Consider the following 19,563-nt stretch of genomic DNA (forward strand, 5'->3'; position numbering starts at 1 on the left):
TCACTCAGTTCTTTTGGTGCCTTTTCAGGAGGAACAATCAGTCATCTGGAAACTGAACAGTAAAACAAAGGTGTTGAGGCGTGGCTGTGATCTCATCGGCAGCCTGTGAGCAAAACGAACGAACGAAAGCAGCTATCTTTGATCACAGCACCAGAGGGCCAATGCCCTCGACCCCAGCACATCTGTTGTCTCTGAGAATCTCTGTTGACGGAAGACAGCGTTGCACACTTTTTTTTGTACGATGTAACTTAACCCTTGGTCTTAGACTTGGGCTAATCGCTGTGATGGTCTGAAAGGTACACGGTAGAGCATGTATGTTGTCTTGACATATTTTCTTGGTACAATGTGAGCCTTGGTGTGTGTGTGTGGCAGGGTGGGGTGGGGTGAGGGGTGTCTGTGTCCGTGTGAATGCTCCTTCTGTTGGACTCATATCTATGCAGTGAAGTACATTGAGACGTTCTTTCAAGTTGGAAACATCCTCCTTTAAAATGGCTATACTACCTAAGTGTGTATGTGTGTGTGTGAGAGAGACAGACTGTGTGTGTGTGTGTGTGTGTGTGTGTGTGTGTATGTGTTGGTGTATGAACGCACTGTAACCTGAACTTTCAGTCCAATGTTCTCCCTTCGGCCTTAGAGCACTTTGCAAAAAAGGCAGTTCATCTTATTTTGTAATATTTTCCAATGTGTGAATAAAAAGTTGATGGACACATCGATGACACAATCTTGTCATTGCCTCCTCTGTTTTGAACAGTCATTTTTTTAAGCTACTGCTGTGACCTATAAACTATGACCTTGTATTTTATAGTTTGTAGTATAAACCACACTACACATTGTCTAATGCATCACAGTATCATCAGTTTCCCAGGATTCTTTTATCCTCAGAAACAGTAGCTGAAGGACAAACAAGCAGGACTGACATTGTGACTGATGTTCAAATTATGTTTTTCACCATTTTTCAGCTAAAGTCCTTTTCTTCATTTCCTGTCTACTTTGTAGGTGTGCTGCTAAATCCCTTTATCCCGTGAAGTGACACGGTTTCAACTCTATCCTCCATTATCTGCTGTAATTTGAGTGGATGGGATTTTATCCAACACCCAGTTGTTTAACCCGATTGTCCAGTTCCAGCTGGCAGATCTGTGTACACCCCAAAGTAGCCCATGAAAACAAACATCATTCGGCTCTCCGCAAGTCAAGACACCGTTCCGTGGTCACAAACAAGGTGTGTAGTAACGGTTCTACGTGCTGGGTGTGTCACAGAAAAAACAGACTATTTTAATGGAATTCAAGTTATAAAACATGTCAAGACATTTTCAGACATGTATTTAAAAGTTCCATAGAAATTTTAATACATACAAATATATTATTCATTCAATAATGGAATGCTCAAATTAAGTGGGCAAACTGTAAAATATAGGCCGAAATATTATTTTAAATATTCAGAACAGAAATGACATCTGGTAAAGCAAAGCTGAAATAAAGGTCATATTGTTCTTAGGCAGGTTCGTTTTTAGGCGTAAATAATACAAATACAAGTAAACCGACAAATATAAAGCCATTGCCATACTATTCCATAACAAGAGATAAACATATGAAGACAAACTGTAACATGGTAATCATCCCATGCTCCGTGGCTGCAGAAGAAATCCCCTTTCTTCAAATCTTTAGGTAGTACACCATGGTCAACAGCATGAGCCAGAACTAAAATGGACAACACTCCATGTTAGTGTATGCAGTTATGTTCTGTGTGTCTAAATTAAACAGGAATGCCACCCAATATAACCAAGCTTATATTTAAAATAAGAAGAAAAAGAAACCTGTTGAAATGCATTATTCAGTTTTGACATGCAATGATATTGATAAGACGCCATAAAAATTAATTTCCTGAGAACATCCCTCTATCCTTACATGTAGCCTAACTGAATCTCCACATACTGCGCACAGGTAATACACAAGGCTTTTACCACATGAACAAATCACCTGGTGAACTTGAATGAACTGAAGTGATACGGTATCATGTATTTAAACTTAAAAATAAATGTCAAGACTGGTCAGACGTGCTTCAAAGCACTCTGAATAAATCCATGACATTTTGTAAAATGTACGGAGGTTCTTTCTGAGAATCCCCCTGTTGCTTAATAATACCATGTAATGATCAGTTAGATCAATTATTACTCATGTGTTTAGTTTTAGAAATATGATTTGATTTGTATCATATTAGAAGTGAGACAATTAACTGGTCAAGACAACTCACCATGAACATGAGGACAGAGAAGCCATACCAACTCACAGACCACGTGTACAGACTGAACACCGACTCGATGTGATCAAAGCAGCCCTGAGGAATTAAAGGTCACATCATTTACTTGATCAATCAACAGAAAACTCTTCCCAACCTTTCCATACTTTTCCCAACTTTTCCAGACTCTTCCCAACTTTTCCAGACTCTTCCCAACTTTTCCAGACTCTTCCCAACTATTCCAGACTGGGTCACCACACGGATGGAGCACAGAACAGCACAGCAGTAGCAGCACTACAGTAGCCTGTCTCACTGGATGTTGGTTGATGAAGATGGGACTTGTTGAAATGTCAGTGGCTGATAACAGAGCCCCTCTATTTTGTGATAACAGTGACAATATAAAGTCTGCTAGCTTGAATGTTCCGAAAAAGTAATGCTAACAAAAGCTTTAATAAGTTTTAATATCAGACCCAAACTGAAGGGTAAACAAAGTGCACAGAGTTGAACGTATTGTGACTCCAGCTGGGAGTCACATGAAATGTTTTGCTAATTAATTACTCATTATTATTCATTATTACAAATTATTTATCTTTTTAACCACTTGTGTGCCAAAGTGAGACCTATTCTGGTGCACTGCAGTCTCTCTGTACGAAATGTGACTTTCCAGTGGGGATTCTCCACAGGCTGTTCAACCCACCTTGGAGAACATGGTGCTGTTCAACCCACCTTGGAGAACAGGGTGCTGTTCAACCCACCTTGGAGAACAGGGTGCTGTTCAACCCTATCTTGCAGCCCTCCACATCTGCCACCTCATGGTTGCTGAGTCTCTTGCAGCACTGCTGGGGCCAGGGGTACTCTGTGCCAAACTCCGTCCGGAACGTGGAGTTGTAGTCTATCCAGTCCTGTGGACTGTCTGCTCCGCAACATCCAACCTGAAGGCAGGAGAAGATGAAGATGAAGATGAAGGAAGAGAAATGTGTCCAGTTCATCACATCTGTAGTATAATCCATGTTGCAGTGTGGAATAAGCATGAGGACAAAATTCGGAAAGATTTCATCATGATTCCCTAAAAAATGAATGGCCCTGTGGATACAGTGTCCCAGTTGAGATAGGATAAAGGAATGTCTTTACAGTACATGTACTTAGATCCCCAAGAACAGATCTGTTGTGCACTTTCAGTATTTAAGTAAGAAGTTATGTTTTTAGAAATTGCAAAGAATGAAAGCTAATTTGGTATAGTTGAAGGAAATCTGTGAATCTGAAAAGGGTCCTTAGGTCCCTAGCTGTGATAAGAATATAACTGAACTGATGATGGCCAGTAAAGACATCCGTTAGCTGACATATGACCCAGAGTCCTTCACCGCATACAGGTCACCAATTTCTCATGACAAGGCAAGAGTGTCCTGATTCCATGTTTCCCACACGCCACTCCTGTAAACCGGTTCTTTTACTAACACCGAAACAACTAGGCATGCTGTGTCAGGTCAATACAGAAGACACATAGGGTGGTATAATTGCACTGACACTGTGTGTGTGTGTGTGTGTGAGAGAGAGAGGGCGTGACACACACACACCCTCTCTCACACACACACACATTCACAACACAGTACCTCAAAATCAAGAGGATTCAGTCAACTCTCAGAATGTACACACCCCAACTATTCAAGTTGTAAGGTGGCTAGTAACTGCTCACCTCACGCATCACCCTGTTCCAGGTCGCTGTGATCTGTTGCCCCGCAAAACTGTCATCGGCATAATATTTTAGCATCTGCTTCTTCACCAGGTTGCTGTTACCCACCAGCTATAATCAAAGGGGAGGATATGAGAGATTAAAACATGAAAGGAGGTGGCCCGACACAACTGTAGTTCTAAGGGCTGTAGATATCACTACGCACTTCAGAACGTAAACTACATCTCAGAAAGCTACAGAAGTTATGTCCTATCAGACCCTTCCCCAAAGTACTCACATAGTCTCTGTGGGTGGCTGCTGTGATGCAGGAAGCACATTCGAAGATGAAGATTATAAACATCAATATCAGGTACTGTCAGAAAAAGAAAAACCCTCGCTCAGGTTAATTAAAAGATGGCTACACAACTGGTCTATGTGTTACGTGCTCTTTCCCAGGCACACATGAGAAGCATGACACACGTGTAAAAACTTCTCATTCATCTCTGTTTGGCATATGTCCTTACCAGTAGGACGAGGAGACGGCTATGCTTTACCACAGCCAAGATGCCAAATACAGTGGTGCAGAAGAAGGCAAAGCCTGTGAAAATGGCTATCCAAGCCCCAGCAAAGATATCATCCTTCCCTGAGACCCCCGATATTGGATACAGCTCATATCCATCCACTGCCACCCAAATGGCCAGGGCAAAAAGAGCAAGGCTTGCTGCCTGTTGGTGCGAATACAAATTATTAATTACAGTGTCAGTCGGAGTAAGTGGTGAGATAAGCTTTAGAAATAATGGAGAAAAAAAGGTTATTACTAAGAGAAACTTCAAGATGTTATACAAGGAAACTTACAGCCCCAAATGAATTTAAAAGAATGAGAAAGACCATAAAGCAAGTGTTTCCTCCATCAGCCATGGTGGCAACGTGTGAGCCTCAAATGACCTATCTATGGAGAAAGTATAAGCAATGGCATTTTTTGAAATAGCATTTAATAAGGATAAGTATTGAGTCCACAACGTTGGTCCACGCCATTACTACACACAATGTTAAAGACAGCAAGCCAAAAAGGCGTCTGACCAATTCAAAAGTTACAATTATCTAATTAAGAGCTATGGAAGTAGGCTAATGTTTTGTGAAACAATATTAGGCTGCTTTAAATTCCTCTTGTGCTATAAAAGCAATTCTAAAAAGGGCATTTACAGCACAAGTTAAGAAAATGTTTAACGAAATGTAACATCATTCCTTACCTGCTCACGGCTCTCAAAGACCGCACCTGTCGCTCCCGCTACGCTCACTTCTTGTAGAGACTTGATCCAGTTGATGATAGGTGGATAACTATATGGTGACGTAAGTGTCCTCATATTTTCAGTGAACGAATATACCGTCACTGTATTCAGCTGCTTCTTAAAAAAATATAGACTTAATAGTCTGTTTAAAATAGCTTTTCCATTTCAAAGGCGATAGATGCGGTGTGGCAACTTGAACAACTTTGAAATGGTCCTGAATGACAAAATCGTCATTTTGTACTTTGATATGACAATTAGGGCACACCACGTGGTCAATCTATTATGAATCATGGTACAGACATCGTTATAGTTTACAGTGCAGTGTGTGGAAAGCCATAAAGCTATACGTATGGCATAAGTCTATTCTCTTTTTGGGGGGACCTCTATATTAGGTTCATAACGCCTTCCTTCAAGGTGTAATCATGACATCTGCTGGGTTCTGCTGGAAACGCTCATCTGGTGCATGTAATGGGTTTGATTGATGTTCCGGTATGTAACTGAGACGATTTCTGTCAGAACTATGCGTTGATTTCCTGTATTTTGCTGTTGGCCTACAGCATTTTGAGATATATGACTGCAGCTTACATCTCTAACAACTAGGTTATTGACATAGAATAGCATTATTTTCCACCTCAGGAGTAATATAGGCTTTCCCTGTTGGGTAGTCACTCAAACTGCTGTTTGGCCAACACTGATGTTTACACAACACTGATGTTTACACTAGTGACTCAATTGTCAAACACACCTGATCCTTGCCTAGCAGTACAGGATATACACATTATCATTTCAGTTAGGTTAGTCAGTCTGACAGAATAATACACTTTGGATGTTGCTGGCCTTCAGAATTTGACATAGGAACTGAGAGGAAAATTTGTTTAACGCAAGTATTTTGCCATATTCTTCAAACGACATCTTGCAATTGACCATTGCTCTTTGACTAGAACGTTACAGCCTATCTACTAGGATGTAGTAGTCTATTTGTTTACTGGATAATAATGATCCTTTCTTATTACACCTGTTAAAGATACATTTTACAGACATAAAGAAACATTGTTTTTAATCATCTCTTCTAATCCAATCTCATTGTTAATAATAGTACCTTGTATTATTTTACACATAGTTCCACCACTGAGCCATGCAGGGCAAACTGAGTGAAGAGCACATTAAGCTTATGCTTGCAGCATGGAAAATGGCTCCAAGGGTGTCAGGACTTGAAAAGCAGCTGCTTACAGCTCTGGAGCTATATGAAAGCTTCTCACTAGATGTAGTCGTAACCGGAGGTACATCTGAGGCCAATGCACGACTGGCCAGAGCTGTCTGTGGACTAAAGGATGAAGAGGACTGCCCCATAGTCGATGAAGAAGAAGAGGAGGATGAAGAAGATGATGAGGAAGATGACGAAGAAGAAGAGCAAGATGAAAGTGATGGGGTAGGGGAAGAGCTAGAACAGAGTGAGATGGCTGAGGTAGACACAGAAAGCAAAGAATCTGCAGAGCATAGAGATGAAAGTAGAGAGGAAGTGTGGAGAACAGAGCATGGCCTCCCAGTGGTCTCCCATCCTTATATTCCCAATGTCCGTATATGGATTTTAAATGGGCATTCTGTGCCATATTCTGACCATCCACCCAAAGCAGGCTCCCTCTATGACCTGCTGGTGGTCCTCACCTCAGAGCTGCGCCAGGAGGACCACATGGGGTTTATCACGGCGCTACGTGAGAGGGATCAGCCTCTGTATGTAGTTAGAGCAGACCAAGAGACGGACCTGGTCAAAGAGGAACTCCAAGGGCCTTGCAAGACCTGTGCCTGGGAGCGCATGACCAAACGCAACTCTGAGATACAGCGCAGGAGGAGGGAAAGAGAGATGACACAGGACGGCCAGGACCCACCCAATCTAGTGGGAATGACAGAGATCGGTGGGCTTCTCCGCTCCGTTCTTCCAGAGATGAGGAAGAAGGCTTTTTGTCAGTTTATACGAGATGTTACCCAAGAGCTCAGAATGCCGAAAATACTGGGAAATAATGCTAAGTAAGTGTTTGTGCTAACACTTAAATACCTTTGATATACTTGTAATGCTTGTGCCCTTAGATCAGATGGTTAAAAATTGATAGCTGGTGGGTTACTGGTATTTTGACTCCTGTTGGGAAACTTACAACATTTATCACACTCAATTCTTCAGGTCCACAATCTTATCCGCCCTGGATACAGGGAAGGTTAAGAAGGAAGATATTGACAAGATTTCAGAATTTCTGCAGTCCAGGGATGTGACCAACCCTCCCTCCAGGCTTCTAAGTATCCTGAATGCCATGGAGGACTTCCGGCTGGATGTGGGAGTCCTGGGGCCCACAGGCTGCGGCAGCTCCAGCCTCATCAATGCCCTCCTGGGGCTGAAGGGTGGAGATGAGGTGGCAGCACCAACAGGTGTTACTGAAACCACCCTGGAGCCCCTGGCATACCCATACCCGCAACTCACCAACGTGGTCCTCTGGGACCTCCCAGGGATAGGCAGGATTGGTGGGCTTAACACCACCTTACTTTCGGGGAGTAGGGAGGCTGTTCCCCTGCCCTCTGCATTGCATCCCACCTGTGATGTCTACATCCTTCTGTCACCCCTCAGACTCAGCGTGGACTGTGTGCGTCTGCTGCACCATGTCTCAGGGACGGGAAAACAGTGTTACTTGGTCCTGTCCAAAGCGGATCAGCTTGACGAGGAGGGAGTTGGAGAGGTGAAGAAGAGGAGTGAAGAGGTTTTGTCACAGCTGGGTTACCAGCAGGTGGTCTATCCACTGTCTGCACTGCAGCCAGAGAGGATGGACTTTCTCAAACTGACAGAGACACTGCGTATTTCCGTATCTTATCACAAGAGAAAGGCCATGGCCCGGCATGTTGCAAAATTATTGGAGCAGGAAATATTTGACAGAAAAACAGAGTTGTGTAAAACAATGTGAAAGTTCAAAATAATTATGACAGTAATGTTTTATGCAATACAATTTCTATGTGTGCATATTTCCAAGCTTAAAAAAAGGAAAGGAGGTAGTGGTACACCCCAGCATAGAACATTTTCTCTAAACTACACCTGCACTTTACATATACTTATGTCATATCTGCACTACCTACTGCTAAATAGCAATATTGCGGCTCATGTTCATAGTCTTTGCCTCAGTTATACTATCAATACTGTTCATACTGCACATATCTTATTTCATACTGTATATATCTTATTTATATATATATTAGTACCATACATATGTACATATTCTGCACTTTTCTGCTTTCTTTGCACTTCTGGTTAGATGCTAAACTGCATTTCGTTGTCTCAGTACTTGTACTCTGTGCAATGACAATAAAGTTGAATCTAATCTAAAAGGATGTTTTATTAATTGTTCCCAGTTTATTCCTAGTTGTTCCTTCTCATGTTTCAGTACCCTACATTCATATCCTAAATAAATAATTGTATGATTAACAAAAGGCCTATGACTGACTGAAATGTTTCTACCTCTGCTGATTTAAAAGAGTGCCAAAATAAATACTGTCATTATGTCCACAGATCTCAAGGGAACCACACCCAGATTAAAATCTTCCTCGCTTGAATTGAAAGCTAATACACCATGGCTCCTCAAAAATGTGAGGACGATTTTTGCAGTCACTGTGAAACATCACAAATATTGTACATACACTTTGCTATACTCTGCAATTTAAGTTAATATAAACCTTCAAAGGCTTTATGATGTCGAACTGCATGTCCTCACCCACCACACTAGATGGCAGTCCATAAACGTAATGTGTCTGAATTAATTCAGCTTTGAAAAAGAAGAAGACTTCAACATTGACTACGATTGGCTGTAACCCTTGTTGATAAACTGGTCACAAGCCGACCGATATACGGGCTCAACTGTCAAATTGATGTTATTAAGCATAATATTTCGCTAATACATGAAGGATTTCAAGATCTATAACCCTACAGCTAAAGGTAAGAGCTTAACCAAACGTAATGCGTAATGACTACAGGCGAACACACGCGGTAGTAGCAACTTGTGCTTCTCCTTGCGACTTGTGTAACTCTCTTATGTAGTCTGTTACGAAACGTGCGTAAAAAGGTTAGCGATAAATGCATCCAGGTTGGTTCCTGCGGCAAGTCTTTAACACATACCACTGTTTATAGCGAACATGTCTTTGAATGCGTTCCTAAATGGGTTGTCGATAGTAGGTGGTGGCATGCGAGCAGAAAGACAAGTGTGGACTCTAGCATGTTAATGTCTCTTTCCCTTTTCAAATGGTGGTGTCTCAATAAGGAATATATGTCTTTTTGGAGAAATTAAGGCCTTAAAGAAAAGAAAAGCTAAGCAAAGCATCGTCACCACTACACAATGCACGTTTAACCACAAACCCGTGCCTTTGACTTGAAGGAGCGCCGGAATGTCAAGAACAATGTTTCGTACAACCACTGACTACTGTTGCACTTGTGAATGTCTGTCAGCGATAACAAAGAGGGTTTGACACCTTATCAAATTCAGCACTGCACCCCTAGCTTGCATCCGCCCGCCTTCTGGTGGGAAGACGTTGATAATTAGTGAACGCTACTGTATCATACCCTCATTTGGAGGCCAGTTAGCGTTTTCAAAAGAACTGGTAAGCCTGCCAATGCACGTATTAGGCATTTCGTTTATTTCTTGTAATTGATAGTCCTTTTACCTCTCGTGAAATGTGTCTCTGCGAGGTGAAGCAAAATTAGTTTCTCACTTTCTCGAGTCACAAGTGACCCATTTCTCAACAGGTACAACTTGACATGTATACTCGATTACAATACATTAGCATGGCAGGTAATATTTCGGAACTGGTGACTCGTTTTAGTGGTCTGTTGCTAGTAGTTGTCCCCCACTGGCATATCAGTTTATGTCAGTTTATGTCAGTTTTTGCTCTATGTTTTATGCCACTGTAAAAAAAAAACAGTTGATTTACCTTTCAATGTGATGTGTTATGTAAAAAATGATTTGCCACTCCTGGTCCTGAACCTCTCCACTCAATTGTTTCCACTCAGGCGTGGGAGTCAGGGTTCAATGCAGAAGACGGTGGCTGTCCTAGGGGGAGGGATAGGGGGCCTGTCAGCCTGCTATCACCTCAGTAAGAGCCCCCAGGTCTCCAAGGTACATCTCTCACACACAGTCTCTCACTGCCATGCCTTTGTCTTGTTCTGTTTTAATGTAACACTTACTTTGCGTTGTGTTTATTTAATATTATTATTATTATTTTGTTACAATATTTCTCGTTCTTGCTCACTTCATTCTTTTCTCTCTGTTTCTCTACCTGTAGGTCGTGGTGCTCGAGGGCAGTGGGCGCTGTGGGGGCTGGCTGAGCTCCACACGCAGAGAAGATGGGGCGGTGTTTGAACACGGGCCTAGAGGGGTCCGGCCTGCAGGAGCAGTGGGGACGAACACACTCAACATGGTACTGTTTGCTTGTGCACATACACATCTGTTTGTCACGCAAAGTCATGCATCGCCTATAATATCTGTGGATTTGAAGAGTATAGCACCATATGAGTGTTAGTATAGCTTTAAAAAACTCAAACTTGTTTACCTTGATGTTGATTCCATGAATCCATAATTAAGATTTTAAATTCTGTTGTAGCGCTTCTATGCCACTGAAAGCTCTACAGACTTTTGTAATCTTTTAATTACCACCATCATCACACACCATGTATCTGATGTTCCCATCATGCCATTTGAAAAGTAGCAAAAACTACTTCAGATGTAGTTCAAACATGAACATGAAACATGAAAAACATGAAACTGCCACTGGATTCTTCACTGAAGTCTTCAGTCATTACATCTAGTCACTAGGTGGTCACTGTCAGAATTTTTGTATTTTTTTATTATTATTATTATTAAGAAAAAAAATTATCAGAATCACTGAATAGTCAGTGGTTTTAAGACATCAAAGTAAGCCACATGTTTTAAATAGGGCTGGAGAGGGAATGCTGTTCATGTGCTGACTAGCATGGGACTCTATGTCTCTTTCTTGCAGGTGTCTGAGCTAGGACTAGAGAGTGAGCTGCTCCCCGTCACTTACGATCATGTGGCCTCCAAAAACCGCTTCATCTATGTTGGGGGACAGCTCCACAAGATGCCGTCTGGTCTGGGGTGAGTACCGCACCGGAGGCGGTGAATAATTCCAGTCCCTGAGCTCCGCATGACTGGTCTTGTCTGTCTGTATAATTAATGCACTAGAGGACGCCTCTGCGAGAATGCTAATGAGTTACATCGCTCCTTCTTCTTCTTCTCTCCCTCTTTCACTCGCATTTTTCTCGCCCCCACCCCCCAATCTTTATCCCACTCACTTCCGTCTCTCCTCTGACTTTCCCCATTTTCCTGTTTTCCTGCTGTTCACTCTCTCACTCTCTCTCTCTCTCTCTCTCTCTCTCGCTCTTTCTCCCTTGTTCACTCTCTCTCTCCCTCTCTCTCTCTCTTGCTCGGTCGCTCTCTCTATCCCTCTCTCTCTCTCTCTCTCTCTCTCTCTCTCTCTCTCTCTCTGCAGTGGAGTGATACGGACATCTCCTCCTTTTACCCAGCCCATCCTGCAGAGTGTGATGAAGGAGCTCCTGGTTAAGAGAAGCAAGGAAGAGGACGAGTCTGTCCATGCATTTGTCTCCAGAAGACTAGGCTCCGAGGTGACCGTTCTCTCTCTCTCACTCTCTCTCTCTGTCTCTCTCTCACTCTCTCTCTGTCTCTCTCTCTCTCTCACTCTCACTCTCTCACTCTCACTCTCACTCTCACTCTCTCTCTCTGTCTCTCTCCAATGCATGCTCTTGTCTACTTCTTGTGTGTATAGCAGGCAGTCCTCTCCACTCTTTAGTGTGGATCCCTAACGTGTCGCCCCCTTCTCCATGCAGCTGGCTGACATTGCCATTGACAGCCTGTGCAGAGGCGTGTTTGCGGGAGACTGCAGGGCCCTCAGCGTGCGCTCCTGCTTCCCTCCTCTCTACAGGGCGGAGCAGGCCAGAGGCTCCATTGTGCTGGGGATGGTGTTCGGCTCAGGTGAGAGTCCCTCCGCTGGGCTGGGAGGAGTGGAGCCACTGGCTGACCGTGGTGGTGCTAGTGTTGGTGCTTTGGGGGAAAGGGTGGGCCTGGATTGAAACAAGAGAGGAGAATGGGGTGGATTGGAATGGACTGTCTCTTCAAAAACGATGATGGTCTTCACCACACTGAGAGATGTTAACAGGCCACAGAGTTCACAGCAACCCCGCCGGATCAAGCTGTTAAACAGGAAAAATCAGTTTGAATTACTTCAGGGCGACAGCATGTCTGTCAATAAAAGTGGAGACTCACAGGGAACGTAACAAAAAAAGGTTGATGATGGCTGGAGAGCTGCAGGCTCACAACAGGCCATGTTCCAAGGTGATAACTGTATGTGATGTCAGATCATTCTTTTCTACCAATCCCAGGAGGCGGCCCGGTGGTGACGCCATCCGACCTGGCTACGAGGTCGTCCAAGGAGTCGTGGGCTCAGTGGTCCTTGCGGAGGGGCATGCAGATGCTTCCGGAAGCTCTTGAAGACGTCCTGAATAATAAAGACCACGTGGAATTGCACAAACATGCCCCCGTGAAGACAGTGAATGCCACTGGGAGTGGCTGTGAGGTGAGAGTTGCGAGGAATATCGTGATGGTCTGCAGTCAGATGCAGGTGAAACAGCCTCCCACTACGGTTGCCTGGCCACGAAACATCACAGAGGGATTTAGAATTAGATTTAGATACGATTGGCCTTTCAAAATGTCACGGCTATCTGATGTGTTGTCTGTGTTTTAGATCAAGCTGGAGGATGGATGTACTGTGATGGCTGACCACGTGATTGCAGCACTGCCTGCCAAATGTAAGCTTTACTCTTGAAGGGCAGATTCTACAGAAACTGAATTTAAAGCTTAAATCCTCAGTCGATTAGTGAACTCATGACATTGTCAATTTTGCTTATCTACCCTGACATATTTTTCTGTTTTATGACCATTAAGTATCATTGGTCATTTGTAACACTGCCCCCCACCCTTGCCTTGATGAATGCAGCCCTGGCCTCTATGCTTCCCCCTACTGCCCAACCCATGTCACAGCAGCTGCGAGAGATTGCCTCGGTGACTGTCGCCGTGGTGAATCTGGAGTATGAGGGTTCCGTCCTGCCCGTCACGGTGAGGTTGAGATAGGTTAGAAGGAGGGCGTGGGGTGAGATGACCTTTAATGGAGGTTGTGAAAACTTGGTAATTAGGATAAGATTAAGGGCGCTTTCATAATTACGCTTTGTTAATATGTTTTGGTTAATTAGATGCTGCTTTGTTTCCCTTTGGGTGTCTGAAAAAGTTTTTAATGAGATTTGTGCCACAGCTGTAGTTGGTTTTATTAATGTGTGTGTGTCTGAACTTGTGTATGTGTTTTCTTTTTGTGTGTGTGTGTGTGTGTGTGTGTGTGTGTGTGTGTGTGTGTGTGTGTGTGTGTGTGTGTGTCTCTGGTGTATGTGTGGGGGGATGTGTAGGGCTTTGGACACCTGGTGCCCTCCTCGGAGGACAGTGGGCTGTTAGGGGTGGTGTACGACTCTGTTCCCTTCCCACAACATAACCGCACTGGAGTACCGTCCACCAGACTCACGGTAAGATGCAACACACATACAGTCACATACATACATACACACACACATACAGTACATATATACATAGATACACACATACATACATACATACATACATACATACAGAGAGAGAAGAGCGGGGTTAGTGGTAGAATGAAAAATGACAGAGAATGAGATGAGCAAGCATGAAAGAAAGAGAGATGAAGAGAGAAAGACATGGGGAGAGACAGACAGAGCATGAGAAGAAAAAAAACTGGCATGTTTTTCCTTTTCCTTTCTTCCACCCACAGAACACACCACATTCATAGTGTCATATACGTGCCCATAACGCACCACATTCACAGTGTCATATACGTGCCCATAACGCACCACATTCATAGTGTCATATACGTGCCCATAACGCACCACATTCATAGTGTCATATACGTGCCCAGAACACACCACATTCATAGTGTCATATACGTGCCCATAACGCACCACATTCATAGTGTCATATACGTGCCCATAACGCATCACATTCATAGTGTCATATACGTGCCCTTTAGTGCGCCTGTGTCTCCAGGCTATGTTGGAGGCAGCAGGAGAAGCCAAAGCACAGCTCTGAATCTTTCATGTCTACATGCAGATCTCTATTGGTTCCCTCCAGCCCTCCACAAAGCCAAGAGCTCTCAGGACTGGCAGCCTCCAATCCCCGAGAAGGAAAGCCAAAGGCTGACGTAACCGTGGGACAGAAATATCCCAGTACTCCTCACTGAAATACCCTGCCCTACCAGACCATATAAATAGCCTCCAGTGCAATTCCACAAAATGTCATTGAATAATTCACTTCCTCCCACTTCTTTAGTCATCATTTATTTACCGGGCAGAAGGCCGTAACATGGACGCGCAGGTTGGGTAGACAAATGTGTGGTAAAGGATGAGTGTTAAACCGCGAGGGGCTCATACCGCCACAGATCTCATTCATATGCAACCCAGAGAATACCACACACACACACACACACACACACACACTCACACATCGCGTTGGAAGTGACGGCGCCTCCTCTCCTGCATTCTGACTCTGTCCCCGATCGCCAAAACTAGCAGCCCTCATTCTGAAGAACTGACGGCCTTATTTTTCTCCCCTGATGTCTCATTTGAGAGAGAGGGAGCGATAGAGAGATGAGGGAGAGAGAGACGGAACAAAAGAAAGGAGGGTAGAGAGGAGTTAGAGAGCGATAGAAAGAGGCTACAACGAAATTTGCTGTCAAATTTGGTGTCCTCATTAGTTCGCCCCGCTGACAAGTGTGTCTGGTGGGGAATTGCTTTGGTGCTGCTGGGACTAATTCAATGTTAAGGGAACTCCACGGGACCAAAGAGCTGACAGCTACGTGAACTGAGACCGCCATGGCTCGTCAGAGTGTGTCCGTGCGCTTTCTTCTGATGTCCATGCTCCCGTTCTGCGCCTCAGTTACAGAGCCTCCTGCCCGTCTGTGTTTCCCCTTTTTTTTCCCCTAGGTGATGATGGGAGGGGCGTGGTTCCAGGAAACGTTCGGCGACCCTGATAGCGTTTCGGAGCAGAGGCTGCTGGAGAGGGCCTCCCAGGCCGTGACCTCTCACCTTGGAGTCACGGCAGCACCTATCTGGAGCTGTGTGGCTCTGCTTAAGGTAGGGATCAGTCAGGATGCTCCCGTGTGTACGGTTCCAGTGTGTACGAGGGGAGGAGAGGATAGGAGAGGAGAAGGGAGGAGGGTAAGCAGCACACGGGTGAATTCACAACCAATATTAAAATACGAATATTAGGTTTCCCAGTAGCAGGCATTCACGCATAGTAAGCCAGCTCCGTTTCTGATCATTGATCATTAATCATGTGGCACTACATCATTAGATTTCCTTCCCAGGCAGCCGATTCAATAAGATATTAGGATGTGCGTTCACTCTTTCAGAGGTGCAGAGTTACGCATATCGCATGCTTGAGTAGTCTCCTCAGGAGGCCTGTGTTCCATCCATCCTTACATTTTTTTTCAGTTTTTTTTTAAATCAGGTAATTCATAGAAATGTTTTTATTCCGTTGTTTTGAGTCAGGCTTAACACAACAAGGCTGTTTGTCGAGGTTCTGTTTATCTTCATATAGCTTGTCATAGCCCACAGTGTCTGAATGCTGAAGTTAAACCTCAGTGAAATGAAACCACTGCAAATTAAACCTACCATCTTACTTCAAAGATTAGATTAATGGTCGGTGTCATGTTTCATAGCTCCCCGTCTGACAGCATCTAATTCTGCCACCACACTGGTGGATTAGTGCCCCTCCACTGCGCAGTCTGCCTGTCACAGCCTCTCTCTCCACCAGAGGTCCTCGGTGAGTCACCTTGTTTGAGTGACAGTCTCAGCCCTGCATGTCCTGCAAGCCTCTCAGCCCCAGCGCTTGACAATGTTAGTCTGTTCAGTGCCATCCCCACGGATCCAGAGCGAAACTAACAGCCTGTGCCTGTCACTGATAAATATCTCAACAGATGGATGCCTTTTTTATTTATCCATTATTTATTTATATGCACATACCCTATATCTGTATGTTTTCTCCATGCCTTCCGCTCAGCAGATGCCACCTTGGGAATGGGCTTGACCTATTGTACATAAGGAAAAGAGGATGCGGGGGGGGGGGCTGCTCCAAGTACTGGTGGCAGAGTTTGGGGGGGGGGGGGGGGGGGGGGGGGGGGGGGTACTGACCCATGGGGAAAGGGAAGGAGGCTGTCTAATAGCATCTTGGATTTAGGGGATGGGAGCTGAGATGCTTTAAACACACACTTCACACGTCCATTCAAACACTGACTTCACACACACACACGCAGGCATGCACATACACGCACAGATATATTCACACACATACAGTATATATTCAATATTCACTCTTACCCACAGATCAGCACAGTCTTGCCGAGGCACTCCCACACACTGACTGACACAGATGCATAAGAGCTTCAGTCGACATGGATTTGCATTGTATGCTGAATATACACACACACACTCACACACACACTCACACACACACTTGCTCACACACTCGCACACACACTCACTCGCACACACACTGATCTATGGGTAGGCACAATCTCCATTGCAGTTCGATGCAAACCAAAATTACATTTTTGTTTGGTTTTACATTGGTGAATACTAATACTTCATTTTTATGAGAAAATATAGCCTTCAACATAGTCATGTGCACACATACACTTGGTTCACACATGTGTGTGTGTGTGTGTGTGTGTGTGTGTGTGTGTGTGTGTGTGCAGACTGTGGTTATATAAATGACGGCATACAGGAATTACCCTGTGAAATTGCGTCTGTTTAAAACATAGACCTTCCATCAGTGTTCAGAGCGCCATACTTCTTTGTTCACGTTCAATCCTGATTCTTGGTCCCTTGCTTTTCCCTCTGAGATTTGTTGTTGTCATTTCCTTTGTCAGCATGAATAAATCCCGTCTGAGTTCCCTTAAGGGCGCAGACTGTTCTCACCAGTCACCCGCTGACAGCGGACATATTCTAAGAGTATGAGACAAAAAGAAAACGGCTTGATGGACTGTCTGACTGTGCACATCTGTGCAGTAGTTTGAGCCACCGCCATGCAATCTTCAGTCCACTTGAGAGGCCAGGTTTTAGAACCTTAGAACCGTGGTTTTAGAACCTTAGAACCGTGGGTGTAGAGCTTTGGACCCTTTATGATGGTGTTAGGAGTGCGTTGGTGTTAATACACGCACATTAAAAAGGAATCAGCACAATTGAATCAGGGGAAATGAATATTTAATGCATGGTCATGAGCCAGTATTGTTATAATGGAAGGTGAAAATATGGTCCAAAAGTTTGTGTGTGTCTCTCAGGAAATCTAGTCAGACTTCTGTCTTATAGAGCTTTTAGAAGCATAATGCAGAAGATGGCCGATCATTTGCAGAAATTGATGTCTGAGAAGCTTCTTGATCAACATTTTGTGTTTGTGTTTTTATGTGTGTGATTTAAAAAAAAAAAATGACTGAACATTTTTTTTCAGGACTGCATTCCTCAGTATCACCTTGGACACTGGAAGCGACTAGGTGAGAACTGATCAGTGTGTGCGTGAATCGTACATTTGATGTTTTGTAGTATTCTATGTTCGACATACTGTAAGGAGCATGAGTCAAATCCCACGGGGCACACCTGCAGACAACAAATACACACCCTTAGACTGACAAGACCCTACTTACCTGCGGTGTGTACAATCCAGCTGACATGTGATGTGGATGTGTTACAGAGAGCATGCGGAAGTACATCAGTGACCACAACATGCCTCTCACACTGGTCGGTGCCTCATACGACGGCGTCTCAGTCAATGATGTCATCTTCAGTGGACGGACAGCAGCAGAGAGGCTGGTGGGGGTTGTATAATCTGAGTGTGTGAGTGTGTCAGAGCTCCTTCCAGATTGTAATATATCTCTGACTTAATGACTTCCTTTTTTAATTTAGCTATTTTCCGCTTAGTTTACATTTGTTGTTTGATTTGATCATCCAGTATTTTTTCTGAATTATCATTATACAGGGAGATAACATTGTTGATTTTGAATCTCAATGCCATGAGTAATATAGCTAATCTTACATTTTGCCTTCAGTCGTCAGCCATATGTGCTTTTTTTATTTTATTTTATGTAATGGAGTGTATTTAATCTAATCAAATTGGGCAAATCAATAATCAGGAATGGTACTATTTATGAAATAAGTACCTATTTTTTTTTAATCACTAAAATTGTTATTGCTAAAAGGTTGAAAACAAATCTTTAAACTGATTTAATTGAAGTTTAAGCACACTGTCAATATAAGATTGTTTATGTCTGCAGTTCCAGTGTTGCTCCTGTCCCTTGTGGTAAAGGATCAGAGACAGACTGAAAGACACGTGGAGGTTTCCATTGGGCACCATAGTTTCCATATGTGTTCTGAAGTTGTCCATCATAAAGTAGCATTTAGCAAAGTTACAGTCAGGAGTGTGGCCGTAAATGTGCCTTTCTGTTGTCTGTTGTGAATGTGAATCTGTGCATTGCTCGTGGGAATCATGTGGCTGCATCTCTGCCAAGGTGGCCCATTCGCTCCGAGGCTCCCCAACTTGCCAGCCATAACTGCAGCCCTTTGAAGCACTGGCTCCCCCTCAGCGTTCCCTTCTTTGAGCACTGACAGCCGGTCTAAAGAGACCGATTCAGGAAGAACAACAGTCTTCCTGAGAGTGCGTGTTACATGGGGCCGGGAGCGCTCGCTGTCAATCATTCAAATGTGACCCTGTCTAGAGTTTATAGAGAAATCTTTATTTATTCAATGCAGATTATTTTTCTGAAATGGAATCAGAATCATAATTATATATCTTTGTAAATATGGTTTTGTGTTTTGGCAAGCCAAGAAAGGAATAAATGGAAAGTTTTGCTATGCCATTGTAGTGCTTTGTGTCAGTATATCTGCTTTAGGACTGTGTGCATTTGTGTGTGTAAGAACAAGAGAGAGAATTAAAGAAGTATATCTCTACTGTCTTGTGGCTGGAACTTAGTAGGAAGTGTTATTATCCATATCACGTAGTCATTCCTAGTAGTTTTGGTAATGAAAGTCCAACCGAGAGGCATTAAAACAGTTACAGAGTTTTCTTAAACTGTTACAGCGCCATCCAGGGAAAGCTTCAGACAGCAAGTGTACTTCTGTTCAGGTCTACGCAAATACAGTCAGACAAAACAGTGAAGGTGTTTTCAGCTGAGGCCACAAGAGCGCCACATCCACCTGA

The 19,563-nt window shown here is 43.7% G+C and overlaps 2 protein-coding genes across 2 annotated transcripts; one reads left to right on the top strand and one right to left on the bottom strand.

Moving 5' to 3' along the window:
- Positions 1-824: 824 nt before the first annotated feature.
- upk1a (uroplakin 1a) lies at positions 825-5,269 on the bottom strand. The gene is made up of 7 exons (XM_012817948.2): positions 5,156-5,269; positions 4,430-4,630; positions 4,204-4,278; positions 3,930-4,037; positions 2,992-3,168; positions 2,252-2,335; positions 825-1,698 (listed from the first exon to the last, which is right to left on the bottom strand). Exons 1-7 carry the CDS (start codon positions 5,267-5,269, stop codon positions 1,654-1,656), a joined length of 804 nt encoding a protein of 267 aa, XP_012673402.1. The 3' UTR covers positions 825-1,653.
- A 3,754-nt stretch (positions 5,270-9,023) lies between these two features.
- Positions 9,024-19,313, top strand: ppox (protoporphyrinogen oxidase). The gene is made up of 13 exons (XM_012818010.3): positions 9,024-9,161; positions 10,230-10,335; positions 10,502-10,636; positions 11,216-11,331; positions 11,726-11,858; positions 12,081-12,225; positions 12,633-12,826; positions 12,995-13,058; positions 13,247-13,365; positions 13,707-13,820; positions 15,297-15,446; positions 17,821-17,863; positions 18,061-19,313. Exons 2-13 carry the CDS (start codon positions 10,249-10,251, stop codon positions 18,192-18,194), a joined length of 1,434 nt encoding a protein of 477 aa, XP_012673464.1. The 5' UTR covers positions 9,024-9,161; positions 10,230-10,248; the 3' UTR covers positions 18,195-19,313.
- Positions 19,314-19,563: the final 250 nt, after the last annotated feature.

Source organism: Clupea harengus, chromosome 11 (assembly GCF_900700415.2).
Source record: "Clupea harengus chromosome 11, Ch_v2.0.2, whole genome shotgun sequence".
NCBI classification, from domain to species: domain Eukaryota; kingdom Metazoa; phylum Chordata; class Actinopteri; order Clupeiformes; family Clupeidae; genus Clupea; species Clupea harengus.

Excerpts from the sequence above, each read along its gene's own strand:
- ppox (XM_012818010.3), top strand. The coding sequence starts at position 10,249 with ATGCAGAAGACGGTGGCTGTCCTAGGGGGAGGGATAGGGGGCCTGTCA. Across the intron at positions 10,336-10,501 it reads AGAGCCCCCAGGTCTCCAAG|GTCGTGGTGCTCGAGGGCAG; the intron begins GTACATCTCTCA and ends CTCTACCTGTAG. Across the intron at positions 17,864-18,060 it reads TGGACACTGGAAGCGACTAG|AGAGCATGCGGAAGTACATC; the intron begins GTGAGAACTGAT and ends GATGTGTTACAG.
- upk1a (XM_012817948.2), bottom strand. The coding sequence starts at position 5,269 with ATGAGGACACTTACGTCACCATATAGTTATCCACCTATCATCAACTGG. Across the intron at positions 3,169-3,929 it reads GGAACAGGGTGATGCGTGAG|GTTGGATGTTGCGGAGCAGA; the intron begins GTGAGCAGTTAC and ends TCCTGCCTTCAG. Across the intron at positions 2,336-2,991 it reads ACAGCACCCTGTTCTCCAAG|GGCTGCTTTGATCACATCGA; the intron begins GTGGGTTGAACA and ends TTAATTCCTCAG.